General features: G+C 42.9%; 1 protein-coding gene across 1 annotated transcript in view; it reads left to right on the top strand.

The window, feature by feature from the left end:
- Window positions 1-227: 227 nt before the first annotated feature.
- Window positions 228-17396, top strand: part of PHACTR3 (phosphatase and actin regulator 3) — a gene marked incomplete at both ends in the record, with an annotated part of 115304 nt that continues 98135 nt past the window's right edge. Inside the window, one exon of the mRNA XM_082490929.1 lies at window positions 228-336. Within this exon, the coding sequence (XP_082347055.1) occupies window positions 228-336 (109 nt within the window). The remainder of the gene's footprint in view (window positions 337-17396) is intronic.

The raw sequence follows: 17396 nt of genomic DNA, 5'->3' as shown, positions 1-17396 counted from the left end.
GGCCCACCCCGCTGAGGCGCCCGCGGCCGCCCCCTGAGCGCCCGGCGCCGGCGGAGCGCCCCGCCGCAGCCTGCCCACGGCGCCGGGGAAGATGCTGCCGCGGCTGGTCCTGCCCGGCTGACGCCCCGCCGCCGCCCCCCGCCCCGTCCCCGTCGTCCCCCGGCCGCCCCCCGGCTCCATGAGCGCCTCCTCCGCCCCGCGCCTCTGAGCTTCCCGCCCTGCGCCTCATGGCTGCATCGGAAGAAGGGACCGGCTGCTTTCTCCCGCGAGGCAGGTCGCAGAGTGACCCCAGCATCCTCACCGAGCCCGCGGGCCCCGCCGCCGGGCAGCACCCAGGTAACGGCCCCGCTCGGGCGGGCGGGCAGGGGCGGGCCGGGACCGCCCGCCCGTGGCACCCCGCGCCGGGACCCGCCGGATCGTCCGCGGTCCGCGCTGGAACGGTGCCGCGGCCCCGCTCCAAAGGGGCGCGGGGCGCAGCGCTGCCCGCCGCTCGGCCGCCGCGGGGGGCGGCCGCGGGTCCCGGGGTGCGCGGGGGCGGCGGTTCTTCCCGAGCGCGGCGGTTCCTCGGCGGGGCGGGGGGCGAGGGGGTGTCGCGGCGCAGGCTGCGCGCAGGGATCGCCATGGAGACGAGGGGAAGCAGAGTCGTAATTAAACGCTTTCTCCCCGCGAGAAGGTAATTTTCACTTCACAGGGAGACGCGTAATCTGCTTATGAAGTGTGGGCGCGGAGGGGGGTGCTGGGGGACGCAGCCCAATCGCCTGTATATAAATAGAATGTTGTGATTAGATTTTTTTTTTCCTTTAACAATGGCTAATGATGCTCTCAGCTTAACTTCACTTTGAGGAATAATTCTAAGCGTTTGTTGATGGTGACTCAGTAATTGCAAATTGTCGGAATCTAAGCAATGATGACCCCTTTAGAAACAAAAAAAGAGAAGAAATAATTACATTGCTTTGATGTGATGCGATTACAAGGAAAGGCACAACAACAAGCTGGAAGGAAGGGCTAAGAGCCAGTGCACTCAGTTTGTCTGAATAGATGGTCATAGCAGAACTGGTCGGTTCCTTTATGAGAAAAGGAGTAATCAAAACAGCGTAAGACAATGCATGGGGTGTTGATCATCACTGCCCACTACACTGAATTCCAAACCTAGAAATGGGTTTGGGTCCGGCACTGTCAGCCTGGAAGAGACAGTCCCTGAATGCAATTTTGGATTGAACTTTCGTTCCAGCCGTTTTCAGGTTACTGAGTAAATAAAATATTCCAGGCTCTTATCATACACCTGCTGTACTGCTTCCTTCTGAGCCAATGAGGATATTAATATTTGTAACTATTTTAAGTTTTTCTATTTATTTGTCTGATCAAGCAATTCTGAGCACCTTGCTCTGCAGTGAAATACGAATTAAATTGAAGCAAACAGTAGATGATTTATCTCTGATGCCCAACTGCTCCGATACCGTAAGTGAAGGGAACAAAGGACTCTTCTAACATGAACTGCTCGACTCACTCCCAAAGGGGCAATCCTGACTGAAAGAGGAATGTATGTTTCTGCCGTTTCATTTCTGGAAGCAGAAGTGACTAATGAACGGAAGGCATATGCAATCTCATTCTTAATTCCTCTATATTATTTTCTGCTAATCAATTATTTTGACCTTTGTGAAATATACAACAAAGAAAGTACACAACATGTCTGACATACAGACAAAGATATAAACATTGTTATGCATTTTGTAAGGAGAAAGAACTATCAATACTAAGTAGCTTTATTTTTCCCTAATACAGACTCCATCAGATAAGACAGTGCCCCACTGCATGGCAGGAGCTATACTAATATGCAAGAAAAGATGTCTTTTATGGTTTTGTGTTATACATAAATAGGTGGAGAGAAACAAAAGGTGATAAATACCTTATGGTTTTCATCCAAGTAGGTGTAAATAGTTAGTAGTAGAATTAGCGCTCTTGGTAAGCTTTTCAGGTTTAAACTTTGTTTATCAAATAGTATTGAACATCTGTATGTTTCAAAATGATAATAAAATGAACATAAATGACTTAATTTCAATAGTATTTGACCCTGCAGTGTTGTAAGTAATCCCTTACTATGAGCAATTTCATACAGTCGGCTACTCAAATCTGAAGTACCATTTATACTATTGCAAGAATTATGTATGCTGGATGACATAATTGTAATCCATTTTATTTTATTATTCTGGAAAATAATTTTATCATTATCACTATAATACCAACATAATCATCTATGACTCTAAGTCAAAAGAAAGCCTTAGGAGCACTAAATGATACATACAAAGTTTGTGTTTACATCCCAAGCCCGCTTGCAGACAAACCACGTAGAGAAGTAAGTTTGAACATGTAGGATTCTTTGTTAATTTAAAACCTCAATTAATTTTCATTAACATTTAAGTCATGCATTTAAATTATACAGACAAATAAGCCAGTAATGAAATATGGATATAACTGAAGGATCACTACAAAAACGTTCCTACTTTCATGTGGCTTTTGAATGATACGATATTCCTACTGGAGCCGCACTCTTGTTTCGCAACATTTTCTTAAATGTGTGATGTCTTCAAGGGTTATTCTACACCAATTCATTTGCCTATGTCTACTGCAGGAAAGTGTATCGAGGTAGAAAATCTGGTAATAAATGAAGCCCGCCTATATTCTAAAGATTTTTCTGGTATTCATGTGGGTTTGTTTAAAGACATAATTTGTGTTCCTCTTCTTGACCTATACAATTACAATTTTTTTTTTTTTTTTTTTTTGCAGCTGAGCTTTATACAGGAAATTTTGGTGGCATAGTTGAGAAAGTAGTGGTGGCAGCATATAGCTTGTCATGTATTTACCTAAGAAAATTCTTTGATGCAATGCTTCATTTTCCTTTCTCTCTTGAAGCGCCAGGTTAACAGTGGCATTGACTGCACACAGCATGGTTACAAGACTTGCTGGTTGTCTCGCGCAAGTTCAGAATCTTCTATCACTGGACCATATAATCTCCTTTTAGCTGATACTGAGTAATGTAAACATCAGATTCAAGGGACTCAGGCTGAACAGGCTGCAAGTGGCAGGTGTTAGTTCACCTTCCCATTGCTTTCATTTGCAATATTTTTGGTGAACTATTGTGTGAAGTCAAATCTCAGAGGGAGTTTCCCATGTGAGAACAAAGCTGAAGTTTGGTTTGGGGGGTTTTGCTTGTTTGTTTGTTTGTTTTTAAAGAGGACTCTCTCCCCTTCCAGCAAGAGCACAAAATAACTCGGTAACAGGCTGGTTCGGACAGCCTGAGATGTTGGGTTTTGGGAAGTTCTGGACACATGCGATCCTGACTGGTGCCAGCAGAAGCTGCAGTTACTCCGAGCTTGAACAATCAGGGCTTCACGATAAAGCTTCTTATCTAGCGTGCTTCTCTTCACAAAGCATTCGCTTTAGAAATGAAAAGCTATTTTATAACCCTCATTTACTAGAACAGATGTAATCTTTACAGACTACAGTGAATTTTATCACATGTGAAAAACTTTAAAAGTTAACACATGCCACTATGGTCTTATTAAATGTTCCTGTAGTAAATAAGCTCAACGAGGTATTCCGTAAACTCGACTAGAGGCAGTTAATACCTATTTATTTTAAAACAGAGATGCAAATTCACTGATTTCAGTTCTTCACATGCAAATTTAATTAAACAGCAGCTCCTCACAGTGACAAGTATGACACCACGGTCATGGTCTGAGAAGAAAATATGGAGTTCAGTTATCTGTGTAGGCTCTACTGACAAATAGCTAATTTCCTCCGGCATTTAAATGGTGCATGTAGTTCCTATTCTTAGCGTAGGGAATACTGGAAGTAGTATAAGAAAGATAAGAAGGAATGAATGTTTCTTTGTTTTAACTGAATCAGTTATTTTCTCCTTTCAGCCTGTGATCTAAGTGAACTATTTTATGGCCACTGAGCAGTATTTTATGAGAATTAGTATAGTACAGTGAACACTGGACTTCATATTTCCATCCTTCTTTAAGCACGCTGTCACGCTGCGTGAGCAAGCCTTAAGAAGGAATATGTCCTGAATTTGAGGAACACACATCAAAATACTTATGCTTTGCTTAACTATAGACTGTCTCTAGACCGTGCTGTCATTAAGAAAGTGAATTTCATTTTTCTTATTGTGCCATGACTTAACGCCAGATTCAGAGGAGAAGAATCACAATTAACACAACTTTCATTTGGAAATCCTCATAGGAAAGAGTTCTAAAACTGGTAGCATCCTTCCCGGCTGCCATTGAGACGGCTGTTCCAAGTCCCATTGTTTTCACGGAGTTCGGGAGAAGGCCAGAATATCCAGTTGTATCAGATCTTGTTTATAAAGTCACAACTTACTTGATTGTAGATCTGGGGTTAGCTCTGAGCTGAAGAACTGCTCTAGAAAATATCACGTCCTGCCATAACATGAAGGGGAATTTTTTTGAGGCAGTTAAGAAAGTTGAAATATGATAAAATACTAGTTAAATTGTAATTAAAAAAATAAAAGGAGATCAAAGTTGATTTAGATGGCAAAAGATGGCAATCACTTGAAGAAACATAATGCAAAGAGAAATTTCATTAGTTCCAGCGATCATAGGTTTTTCCTTTGCCCTTCCTCTTTCCCCTCCTCCATCTTCCCAAGTAAAGTTCATGAGAGAAAGGAGAGTCTAAAGGGGGTTAGAACAGATTTCAATATCGCCATCTATCTGAGAGGCAGTTGCAGGAAACCAAAATATTGCTCTCATTGTATCCTTCCAGCAGTCACAGGACATAGAAAAGATTGACAATCTCATTTGATTTGTAGTCATAAAAGATGGGGCTCCGCTGGCTGCAGACGCACGCACCATGTCAAAACTCTGTATTACTTGAGGAGATATAGACAACTATGACAATGTGTGAAAATGTCACACCCCCCTCAATTTTGGGATAATCCATTTTAATTTGTATAAATATGCATTGGTGCCGTGACGTTTTGCTGTCTATGCTGCTACCTTTCCTCCCTGGCACCATGCAACGACAGGATGCTTTTTCGGGATTGGCACTACTGAGCTCTTCAGTGGACCTGGCCAGTGGTCCACCACGTCTTCCTTCTCCTCCAGCGTAGCATCTATACCAAGGGAAGGAGCTGCTGCAGCACAAGCAGTAGCGTTAGATGTTGTTAACAGCACTATTAGCGTGATTTCTTAGCATTCTCGTTGAGGAACACTGATGAAGGGGGCTTCTCAGCCTCTGCACTCTGCTGTGCTTTGAGATCTGACAAGCTAAAGCTACTTCAGCATAGCTGTTCGGAGATGTCCAACTATGTCGCTGCCAGACACTAATTCCCTTTTTATTTCTATTGATACCATGTGTAATCAGCAGCACTGTGCACTGAATTAACCCGAGGAGAGAACAACTGCCTGAAACTTCAAGGTCCTTCATCACTGTTCCTAGTTATCATAATTCAAAAGTGTTGTAACAGGAAACATTCTTGGAAGCGTTCTTCTCGGATGCTAAGAAGGGAATTGAAATGTTATATTCCTTTCACCTCGCCTGTCTTTGGGCCGAAGGATGACCGGTAACCAGCAGAGCCTCGCAGGCAGCGTAGGGACATCAGCCTTCGAAGTAATTACTAGGGAAAGCCATAATGCAATAAAACATCAAGTAGAGAATACTTTATGCTATGTTTTTTTGTTTTCTTTTTCAAAGCTGTAACCTAGCCTGAATAGGCTGTGCCACCACCCCTTCATATGCCTACCATTGATTTCTTGTCACTTTTTAGGGTTGATTTATGCTGCTAAAGATTTTGATTAACACTTGTTGCTGACATATTTGTTCCTTCAACAAGTTTGCTCAGCTCGAGTCTAGAGCATAGTGTTGGGGGGCTGGTTAGCAACTGGCGAGCTGTGCTTTTCCTCCTTAGCCACCGGGACCCTACACTGGTAAACTGCATCATGTTGGAAGCTACTGGCGGGGGAGGTCTGAAAACTCAGAAGCATATTAAAAGTAAAGTGTAGTAGGTTTGGGCTGCAGACGTTTGTGAGGAGCAAAGGGAAGGCAGAGAGAAAGAGGGGTACGCCTGGAGTGCACACAGACTGGTGCAGCTTTCTGAACCTGCTCTAGTCATTTCTGCTGCAAATCATTCATTCCAGGCCCATAATTCAGAAAATCTTGTAACTGTGTGCGTAACAGAGAACATGTGCTTAAGATGCAGGGAAAGCGATAGCAGAGTGAGTGCCAGGACGGAAAAAGATGCTGTTGGTGCCCGGCCCGTCAGTCGGCCGGTGCTCTCATCCTTCTCCAGGCGTTGACATCAGTGCAACTTAAATCAGGGACTTGTAGGCTTATCTGTGGTGTCTTTAGTTGTTGCATAAATTTTCAAATTGAGTACCAACACTTGAGCCAGGCCACCTGTTGCATGGGGGTTTTGTCACCAGAAGGATTTTGGTTTCCACTTCATTTTCCTCTCTCAACAAGTCTGTTCTGTTAACAGAGTTTGTTTGCCCCGCATGGAATTTCTTCTGAAACAAGACATGTACCAGGTCTCCTACATCCTTTCCCAACGCTATTATTTCATGACCAAAATTAAATAAGCCAGTCAGTGCTTTTGCTCCAGTTTATGACTTAACCCTATTTTTCATATACATGGAGCTTTGTGATATTTTAAGTTCTCTCGCTCAGTCAGAATGTTTCCGTTCTAATCCAACCGAAGGGCTCCCAGCAGAAACTTACTGTTCCACATGTATGTAGTTCCTGGTGTGATACCGTGGGGAGCATACGCAGGAATACTCGGTAAGGACTAGAAACGTGCAGGATATTAATTTACATTCCAACTTGATATCCCATTTCCTTTTACAGTGAAACCCAAATTTCAGCCCTATAAGGCTCCGCAAAACATTTGTTATTTGTGGGAAGGTGCAGTTCAAGTGTTTTGTCACATAGCCCAGAAAAATCATCGCTGTATTACTAAGTACTGCAATGCTAGTTATCCCTTAACAAATGGGCCATTGTGCTTTTGGGAAGGTCTTTTTCTTTCTCATCAAATCCCCAATCCCTTACTGGCTGATCTAACTGGACCCCAAGTCCCTGTGATGCAGAGAAACTTCACTGGAAGCACCGAACTCCTTTTTCCCCCTCTGTCCTGCAGTGATCGCCTCCTGCCCCGGCAGCCCTCCTCCCTGCGTGACTCATCTCATCTGCGTGGCAGCTCTTCTCCAGCATTTTCCAGGAGGGGAGAGTCATCTCTCCGTGTCTGGAGAGGAGAATGGGGACGGTGCACTTGGGCATGCTGCATAGGTGGGACTTAGGAGGTGTAGATTCTGTTGCTGCGTATGTCTGATTTTGGTACTGCAGATTTGTGACAGTGGTGTGGTATCGTTATGATGCATATTACTCAACACGATGCATGCTTAACACAAACGGCTTTGTGCTGGTTGCCTGGGTGTTCCGCTTACTGAAACCAACTTCTGCGGTTCGGTTTGGGGATTCAGGAGAGAGCTTGGTGAAGTTATGTTTTAATGCTACTTTTGCAGCAGTTAAATGAGATCAGTTAATAAGTATGCTGTTCATGTCTAGGGTTGTTTTTAGGCTTTTCCAAGGTTTGACTGTTCCCAGTGTTCGGACACTTGTATTTAGCCTAATATTAGAGTTCTGGAAATGAAATAGAGACCTTTAATGATGGGGGGGAGGTATTTTACAGTTCTCTTTTCCCCTAAACCCCAAGTTGGCAGGTAGCTTGAATGTTGCTGAAAAGATACTTGAACCATTTAAACCTCTTTATCCAAGAAGTGGAAATACTGATTATACACCATCATAACCTAGACTGGACTTAGGAGAGTGAGGTCATCATATCAGAAATACCTGGTGTTGCTTTCTGAACCTTTTTTTGCATCTATAGTTACTTCTGCATCATTGAGTAGTAACTGAGGGTCCTGTTATCCTCCTAGGTTTACAATCGTTGAGCAGAAAGATTGGGCAGAATCCCACTTTGAAATGCAGAAGCCGAAGGGACCGTCACCCAGTGCAAACGCGCTCTCTGCTCCCATGTTACGGAGACCCAGGGCACTGCTGTTCTGATATTCCAGATGCTTGTTGGTTCTCTTATTCTCAGTGCCACTAGCAAAACCCTTGGGATGCGTAAAGGATTGGGTCTAAACTTAAGTATCAGAGTTCGAGTAGGTAGTCTATCACATGTCAGCAAAAAGCTTTTTCACTAGTTATCTGATCTGACAGTTTCTATTATCTCATGTTGAATCGGAATTAATTTACTAGTTCTAGAATGTCTTAAGTATTATATCTCCCCTAGTTCCTGGGAATGCCTTCTCATGCACCAGAAGGAACCTAGTTATGTGCACACAAGTTCTGTCGTCACACTTCTGTTTGGTTGCAGCAACTCTACTCTGGCATTAAAAGCAGCAGGGATGACACTGCACACTGTACAAACAATGCAGGATTGAGATTTTTTTTTTTTTTTTATATTGATATCTAAATGCATTTGAATCTTATTGAAGAATATTTTAGGTCTGAAGCATACAACCATCAAAGCAAGCTGTATGAGTGAAAAAGGGCTTTTTTGGAGGCGCGGTATGGACTACATCACACAGAGAAGTATTACAGGTCTCTTGTATACTCGCTACAAAGGGCATTTATGTTTCCCCTTCTTAACTCTTCAGATGTTTTCATGCATCATAAAAGAACTATCACAGATTACAAAAGAGATGCAGGCTCAGATTCTCCGAACACAGATGTCTACTCTGAGAAATACCTATGGGCTATATCTGAAATAATGCACGATTGTGCCAGTTGCTGTGCAGCACAGAAAGAGAAATTGTTTCCGCTTGCAGTAGTTTGCAGTCTAATTTGAAAAAGACAGAAAACAGTGAAAAAAGCCAAGTGTTTCTTATATTTTACATATGGGGAACTGAGCCATAATTAATTGCCTTCTCTGAGTTTCTGTAGGAAGTCAGTGGCACAACTGGAAGTTGACTCTGGATTTGGTAATGCTCAGTCCCGTATCTTAAGCACAGAACTCACAGCCAGCAGTACGGCTGTTGGGATGCACGCTGCTCATGGACCCAGGTGTTTCCCAGCCTGCTAGTCAACTCATGGAGCACGTTGGAAGCGAGAAGAAAAAGTATTTTCTATGGAAAAGGAGATCTGTTGTCATTGTAAGGTTAGAGAACTTTGATCAATTTATTTATTTAAACGTAGCTGCAGTTTCTTGTTCTATGGCTTCCAGTGCTTGATATTACTAGTAATGGAGAAAACAGTTTAGGCAAGTACATCTTGGGAATTTGGTGAATTAAGGAAAAAAAAAAATCTGAAACTGCTTTTTGCATAATGTTACACTGAGACAGTTTATTTAAAATCACAGGCAGGTCTGGTGTCTCACTTGAAGATTTAAGATTTTTATTTGTTCAAAGTCTTTAGAGATTCAGGTTTTGTGCTGGATAGTTTCATCTAACAGGAAAAAAAGTGAAACCACAGGCTTTTTGATGAAAGATGGACAGGGATTTCTAATTACCTTTTAGTAATTCTTCCTCTTCACAATTAATTTACCTTCTAATGACCTGTTTTGATACGAAGTAGAGGTAGTTGGGAACTTGACAGATAAAAGTTAAATCAGAAAATATGTATTTGTCCACAATTTCCCACCCAGCTTTGGGCAGGCATATGTACACCAGTTTCAGTAAGGACAGAATGTAAAGAAAAAAAGAGGAAAAAAAAAAAAAAAAAAAGAAAGAAGAGCTCAGTAAACAAGCATGCCTCTCCTAAGGTAGGCAGAATGGGCCCTTGAACAGAATGGAAGTGGTTCGGTCCCTCACCTAGTCTGCGGGGCACCGAAACCCTGCCTCAGCTTTCTCTCTTTAATGTTACAGGCTTTAGTTTAAAGCAAAGGTAAACTCCAAATTCAATTGTATTAAGTACAAGTACTCAGAATTTGCACACATAATAATTTGTGCACACAATTAGTTCCTTCTCTGTGCAAATAAGGTAAGCTCGTATCTCTGTCAAATAATAAACAAACTTCACACTTAAGCTATGAATGAAGATGGTTTAAGTCAAGTCAGTCAATTAATGTGTGCGCGACACTGTGAGAATGTAATGAGTTATATAATGCTTGGAGTGACATTTATATGGAAACTTAACTGTTTATTTCAGTGAGTAGTTAATTAACAGAATTAGTCCTTCACAGTCTTTAGTTTTGGAACTCTGTTTCGAGACTGCCCAATTTGTGCTTTAATAAGCGGGCTACACCATTTATTTATTTATAACATTATGGCATTTTAAAACCAAATTTGTGGCCTTGCATTTTAAAAATTTAATACGTAGAATTAATTACCCTGGCTTCGCTAAGCAGGTCAGATCTATAAATAAGGAAGAGTAAGTAAAGCTAAATATGATACCTTCATTTTGCTTCTAAACGTGGCTGGAGTTCGTATGCTAATGCAACGGATTCTCTGTGCCCATTAAATCCCATGCTTTTGTTTGAAATTCAAGTTGATTTATGGTCTAATGTATACACAATTTATATGTGCCCTAGAGGGCACATCATATAACTACTTGATGCAGGTCAATAGCTTCATGCTCAAGTCTATATAAATATTTCAGTAAGATGATCTTCCTCAGAGTATCTTCTCTTGCTCTCCGTAGTACAGTAATATCCTGTAATCACACATGGTTCACGCATGCGGACCCGTGATTATTACTAAAGAAAGCCATGTCCTTCTGCATAATGCACTTCATGACTGTCGCATATAATGAAGAGACAGTTCATGTGTTAATTTCCTTATTCTAGGTATGTTCGTTTTGTTTTTTTTTAAACATCCTCAAACGGTTCTGTTGCTGCATAACCAGCAACTGGACATAGATCACTGCATTACATCAAACCAGTGAAACCTTCAACCTTTTTTGCAGGCCGCTGCCTCCCTCAGCCCACGCAGTCTTCCCTGTGCCTTGCCCATATCGATCCTTTGGGAATGTCTGTCGCGTTTCATCCAGTCGCTCACAGAAGTCTGCGTCTTACCTCTTAAGTAAACAGCCTGCACCGAAGTTTGGGTTTTTTCCTTGTAAGAACATAAGAAATGCTCTACTGGGTCAGAACTGCGGTCCATCCAGTCTAGGCCAGTGCTCTTGACGGGGCCAGTAAAAGGGGCTGTTTAGGGAGAGCGTACTTGCCGAGCCTTGAAGCTTGAGACAGGCTGAAGGCAAAGCGAAGGGCGGCTGAGCGAACACGCGTGAGCACCGACTGAAATATTCAGGGTCAATCTTCTGTGTCTGACTTCAAATAACACACCCAAGTGTTGATGCTTTGGGCAAGTTTGCTCAGCATCTAGGGCCAGCCCTGCTTGCTTGGGGGAACTCGGACAAACCATTAGTGGAAATCAGTCTCCGAGAGACTTTCTTGGCTCCTGCAAGTAATTTTTTAATTCTTTCATCATGAATGGTGTGAATCTGTGTGGAATATTTAGCTAGAGCAAACATTTTCCACGGAAAGGTTAGCTACTAATATTCTACAAAAGATTTATACACTTCTCCCTATTTCCAGGTCTTGCCATGTAAAAAATGCGATGAGATTGCTCTGCAAGAAGTCCTTGTCTAAGCCAGGATAGCTCAGCCTCCGGAGTTAGAGTGCTTTCGGTTATGTACGGTGGGCAGAGCTGGGGAAGATGACAGCAAGTTTAGGACTGGAGCCTGGAAAGTTTCCCACGCCACGCTTAGTGTCACAACATTATTTCAGCTGGACTGGAGAACTGTGGTGAGGGAGCGGAGAAAGGAAGTAGTTAAAAGATTTCTTCTCAACCAGCACATGTTAAGGTCAGCTATGGAATGGCCACTGCTGAACATCCACGGGAGGGGCCACTGAATTACTGTCCGCATGGCCATGACTGGTTCCCTGCCGTTTGAAGGAGCACGGCGGAGTGAGACAGGTGGGTGGAGAACTTAAATCTTGACCATCCCAAATTGTTTGAGCGGCAAAGAGAAAATGACAGTACAAGGGAAAAACACACTCGCTCACCAGTGTGCCAGTCACCTCTAATGGTGGCTCAGAGCAAAGGGGGATTTCACGGACTAGTGCAGAAGAAAGGGGCAAAGCTGTACAGACTTTCACCGGCAGGCCTTGGAAATCACACTTGTTGAGATCGTTTGAGACACTGGGTTCGTATGCTTGCCTTCTCTCCAGCCACCTAAATCCTCAGCCCCTTTTGGGTTGCTCACAATGCATGATAGTGTATGTAACACTGGCTTAATTGGGTTTCTCTGAAGTTTATGCTTTGCAGATGGGACTTCTATAATTTTTTAAGCTCTGCGTTTGATAGAATAATTTTTTTTTTGTTTTAATTATAGCAGCTATGCAAACTGGGTAGCAGCTTTGTGGGATTACAGAGGTTTCAAGGACAAAAGCATCCTATTTTCAGATACAGCAGTTCAGCTTAACTTCAGCTAAAAAGTTTACTTCCATAACAGTTGCTCATTTGACTTTGCTCTATGTTACAACGCTGAGAAGCAGAGAATAAGTACTCATATTAGAATACTAACTATGCAGAGAAAGCTCTGGAAAAAAGAAAATGGAGTCCAGTCTTTCACTCATGCACATTCATAGAATCATAGAATTGTCTAGGTTGGAAGAGACCCTTGGGATCATCGAGTCCAACCACCTACCCTACTCTACAAAGTTCCTCCCTACACCATATTCCCCAACACCACATCTAAACGTCTCTTAAACACATCCAGGGATGGTGACTCAACCACCTCCCTGGGCAGTCTATTCCAATGCCCGACCACTCCTTCTGTGAAAAATTCTTTCCTAATGTTCAGTCTGAAGCCATTCCCTCTTGTTCTGTCATTAATTACCTGTGAGAAGAGACCAGCACCAACCTCTCTACAGTGCTCTAGTTGTAGAGAGTGATGAGGTCTCCCCTCAGCCTCCTCCTCCTCAAACTAAACAGTCCCAGCTCCTTCAACTGCTCTTCATAGGATTTGCCTGCGAGGCCCTTCACCAGCTTCGTTGCCCTCCTCTGCACTCGCTCCAGCACCTCCATATCTCTCTTGTATTGAGGTGCCCCAAACTGGACACAATACTCAAGGTGTGGCCTCACCAGTGCTGAGGGGCATTCTCCTCATTCACCATGAGTTTTAAATGCCTAGTTTCTTGTTTAACTGAAGAAAATTAATGGAAAAATCAGAACCCAAATAAACTATATTTCACTCTAGATTTCACGTACGAGATACTTAACTCTAGAGAAGCCAGCAGCCTGTGACGCTGCTTCCTGCAGGTGAGGAGCATGAGTGCACCTACTGTCATCTGGGAATGCCCTGCGTTTAGGAACATAGCAGAGGTCCTGAAGAACACACTATTTTACTGTCAACTCCCAATACTAATTCAGAATTGAATGGCGCGATACAAAAAAATGGCATGCTCCCTAAACCCGTGACTCTGCGAGATCTGGAATAGGAGCGAGGATCAGCCACTGCCTGAGGCTGTTTTACTTGAACCCTCGCAGTAATGGTTAACTTAACAGATGACATGATCAGATGCGTATTTTCTTAAGGCAAACATAGGGTATATGAACAACGGCTGTCAACATAGATAGCAAATAGACTTCCTAGTGTCGCGGTGTACATTTCCTGCTGTAATTCAACCAGAAGAATAAACTGAAAGGAAGCCAAGTAAAAGAGCTCATTTTAACAAGGGAAACTGCAAAGAAGCATCCTTCAAAAGTCTGGAATATCGTGCACGAGTGAAAACGTTTTAAGAAAGGGGCCTAACTCGTAATAGAAATGTATCCTGTATCTCTCTTCTTTAGTCCAAGAAAGTATCTTTGAAGACAACACAGGCTGATCTAGAAAACTGGCGTTCCTCCCGTCTCGCTGTCGGTGCTTTCCTACATTCTCTTGTTCTCTTGTGAAAGAGCAGAGCTTGTTGCAACATTTTTTTATACTTTTCAGCCTGTTTTCTCTACAGTTTTTTCACTTTTTTTTTTCTGCTGTGTAGTCCGAGTTCAATCTGTCAGCTAGCCCTTTGCTTCCGCCTTAGCAAGTGCGGGAGCGCCCTGCTCCAGATGCCTTTCTCCCCAGCTCTCCTTCTGGAAATAGAATGGGTGTTACTCCTGTAACAACAGAGAAGCCAACAAAGCTGCTTTCCCATCGTTTCGGCATTTTCAGTCCTCAATTCGATCTTAAACTGTCAAAAATCTCATTTATGACTTGTGATTTAAGATTGGATCCTCCGTTGCCACTTCATTAGAAGTGCCAGTCTGACTGAAAACTATTCCCTTCGGGCACTCAGCGCGTCTCTCCTGGGTGGGTGCTTTGGTGCGTACGCAAAACTGACCTCACACTGAGGCTTTTCCTACAGGTGATAATCAACAGGGGCACTGGCGTCTTCTTTCATGAACTATATCCTTTGTTAAAAGTTGCCAGCTGCAAAGTGATTGTGGGCGACGTGAGATGGAAAGTGATTAAATAACCCTTGTTTCTGAAAGAAGAAGCTGGGAGCAAAAAATAGCAGAAGCTCTTTTCAGTAACTTGCTGTTCCATTCATATGTTCCTCACTCTTGCTCTCATAACACTACTTCTAGGATGTGTTTAGGCTTTATTCCAACACATCAAAGGTCTCTAGTTCTACCAACCAGTTCTACCAACCTCTTAAAAACCCCTGTGCTGTGACCTGGGGCATTACTCGTCTATCTTAGCTGGGAGATGATGTTTTATATAATCCGCTCTTTGTGTCTTGCACCTGCAGAGGATTCATTCCACTTCCCATCCTGGAATTTAGTATTTCTCTGTTCCTCTATTTCTTTGCTTGTTAAGCATTTTAGACATATTTTGCAGTAACTTATTAAAAAAAACCCAAACAAAACACAACAGAAAAAGCCCAACAACACCCCCTCAACCCAAACAAAAAGCACACTGCCAGGAGCTTATGCATTTTGAGGTCGTGGTCTGTTTGACTGCTCTAATGAAGTGATTTTCAAACAGTTAAGTGACAGTGATTTTCAAAGAGTTAAGTGACGGAATATGCTGTTAGCAGCTTAGACAGCATGAAATTATCAGCAGAGAAATACATCCTAGGTTTTTAAATAGGTGTGTATGGGATGACGTTTTCACTCTATCGAAAAGGTCAGATCTCTCAGAAGGAGTATACACCTTTTTATAATTTTTTTTTTTTTTTTTTAAACACCAGAAAACTTTTTTTCCTGCTTTATGTCAATGGTCTGATTTTTAGCCCGATAGTGTCTGTTAAAATGAAATCATACAGACTTAAATATATTTTCTGACAGAAAGAGACAAGTCTAAGCATATGAGAGCCGACGGGAATGCGTGCGGTTTAGGGATTTTGTTGTTGTTACAGATCATAATATTCTCATAATACAAGAGTGATTACGGAAATATGGCATAGTCTTATTTTGTCTGACGATACGAAGAAAGAAAGACTTAAAGGATTAGTCTTGGTAACTTAGCTGTTCTTTTGCAACGTATTGTGATATAATAGGAAATAATGCAGTGCATATCCTGAACATGAAAGAGAGCCTCTGGTCAGAATCTCGTTAATGCCAGAAATGATTTAAAGCTAGCTAACAGTCCCAGTTTTCTGTCCCAGAAATGACAACACAAGACGTGACACCTCTTATTCTAATGCTACATAAGAGCATATCATGCATATGATTAAGATGTCATTCAGCACGACTAATTCCTCAAGATTCACTTCTCTTCGTTGTTAGAAACCTGGGGACGGCACAAGAAAGCAGAATTATGTGTTAGACGGAAGCTGCTACTTTGACGGGGAGTGAAACTATCTAACTGCTTTCTTTTCCGCTGTCTGCTGAGACGGGTGGGCTGAGGAGGCAAAGTGAACTGGTTTCACTGGAGAAAGCTAAGCACCTCATTTACACATTCATTGGACACAAAGCTTCGCGCACTGTGCTGACAAATCACCGTAATGAAGCATTTGCACACCCACACACATTTATACACGCGCTGTTGCTCAGCTCGCACCTGCGATGATGGTGAATAGATGTGTAATTGCATGTATGAGTTGTTGAAGGAACAGCTACTAGGCAAGGTCTATATAGCTATAGTAAGCGGCTGCTTTTTTTCTCCACACTGCTGCGGTTGGCAACTTTTTCGAAGCTGTTTTGCCACGTAAATCCTGCTCTTCTATTATACAACCCTCAAAGACTTTCCCAGGGAGCCCGGATCAGCTCTACAGGTGCTGGTGCAAAGGCTGGGTAAGCGCTGCTTGGCTCGTGTCCCCTGGGGTCAGAGCCGGAGTCTGCCGGCGCTGAGGGGCTGAGAGCGGGGGCCCGTGCTGGAGGGCCGGAGTTCAAACACGCTCAGATCGTGCAGCGGAAGGAAGCTGTGCAGAAGAGGTCAAAAACTGGTTCTAGAAGATTCCCCTAAGACTAACAAATATGTCGTGCTGAGTTCTGTAGAATTTGTCCTGTATGTCTTGCTAATGGCAGTAGTGTGTTTGTTTCCTGGCTTACAGCTTCCAAGTCAGATCTTACGGTCGCTTGATACCACAAACCAGTAATCCCATCTGCAGAGGGGCCACGGAAATGCTGGAGTCCTACCACTTCATTAAACATCCAAGTTGCGTCCCAAGCTTGAAAATCATGGCTGTTATTGTGAAGTTTTTAATTACACCGTCTCAAACTCAATTTTTGTTCCCTCATTTTTCATGTAACGTACATTTGTGCCCAAAAGAAAATCACTGATAATTTGGATGTTTTGCGTCCTCCAGAAATAGCACTGAGGTTCCTTTCTCAGCATTTCACCGTTGCAGCAAGTCTGACTGACCCAGTGCTCCTGGTCTCATCTTCCCATTTGGGTAGCTTTCAGAAGGTATGACTTCAAAGCAACTGCTCCAAAATAGGGTGTCTGGAGTGGTTTTAAGTAGCTGCTTTATTTCATTGTTGTTCTGCCTGTAACACACTCTGCCTTCTGAGATGTGAAGAAGGCTTCATCTATTCCACAAACATCTAAGTCTACTTGAGGTGACAACCTTGTTGTTTAGGATTATTACTCATGACGGATGGGTTGTTTACAGCAATTGTTTCCCAAAGATGTACACAGCATCATTTTCATAAATTGTCGGCAGCTGTGGGATCACAGGTATCGCAGTGTATTCGTTTAGTCTTAGCATTTACTTGCAAATCAGTGAATTCGAAGTGGCTCCATCATCAGATTCCAATACCAGTGGTGTTTGATGAATAGGAATTTTATTCTTCTTTTTAGAGTTTTGTTTGAAATTTAACAGTTCTAACTATACGTTTTTAATGGGCATTTCATGTCTGTGTTTGATACCACTGTCCACCAGTTTGTTTGACTGAGGATGCTGGAAACTCACAGTTGCACATCTGAACCAGTGCGTCACTGCCAAACTG

The sequence above is a fragment of the Vanellus vanellus genome (genome assembly GCF_965231255.1).
Source record: "Vanellus vanellus genome assembly, chromosome: 15".
In the NCBI taxonomy this organism is placed as follows: domain Eukaryota; kingdom Metazoa; phylum Chordata; class Aves; order Charadriiformes; family Charadriidae; genus Vanellus; species Vanellus vanellus.
Note: the sequence above shows the minus strand (reverse complement) of the source record. Positions and strands in the feature narration are given on the sequence as shown.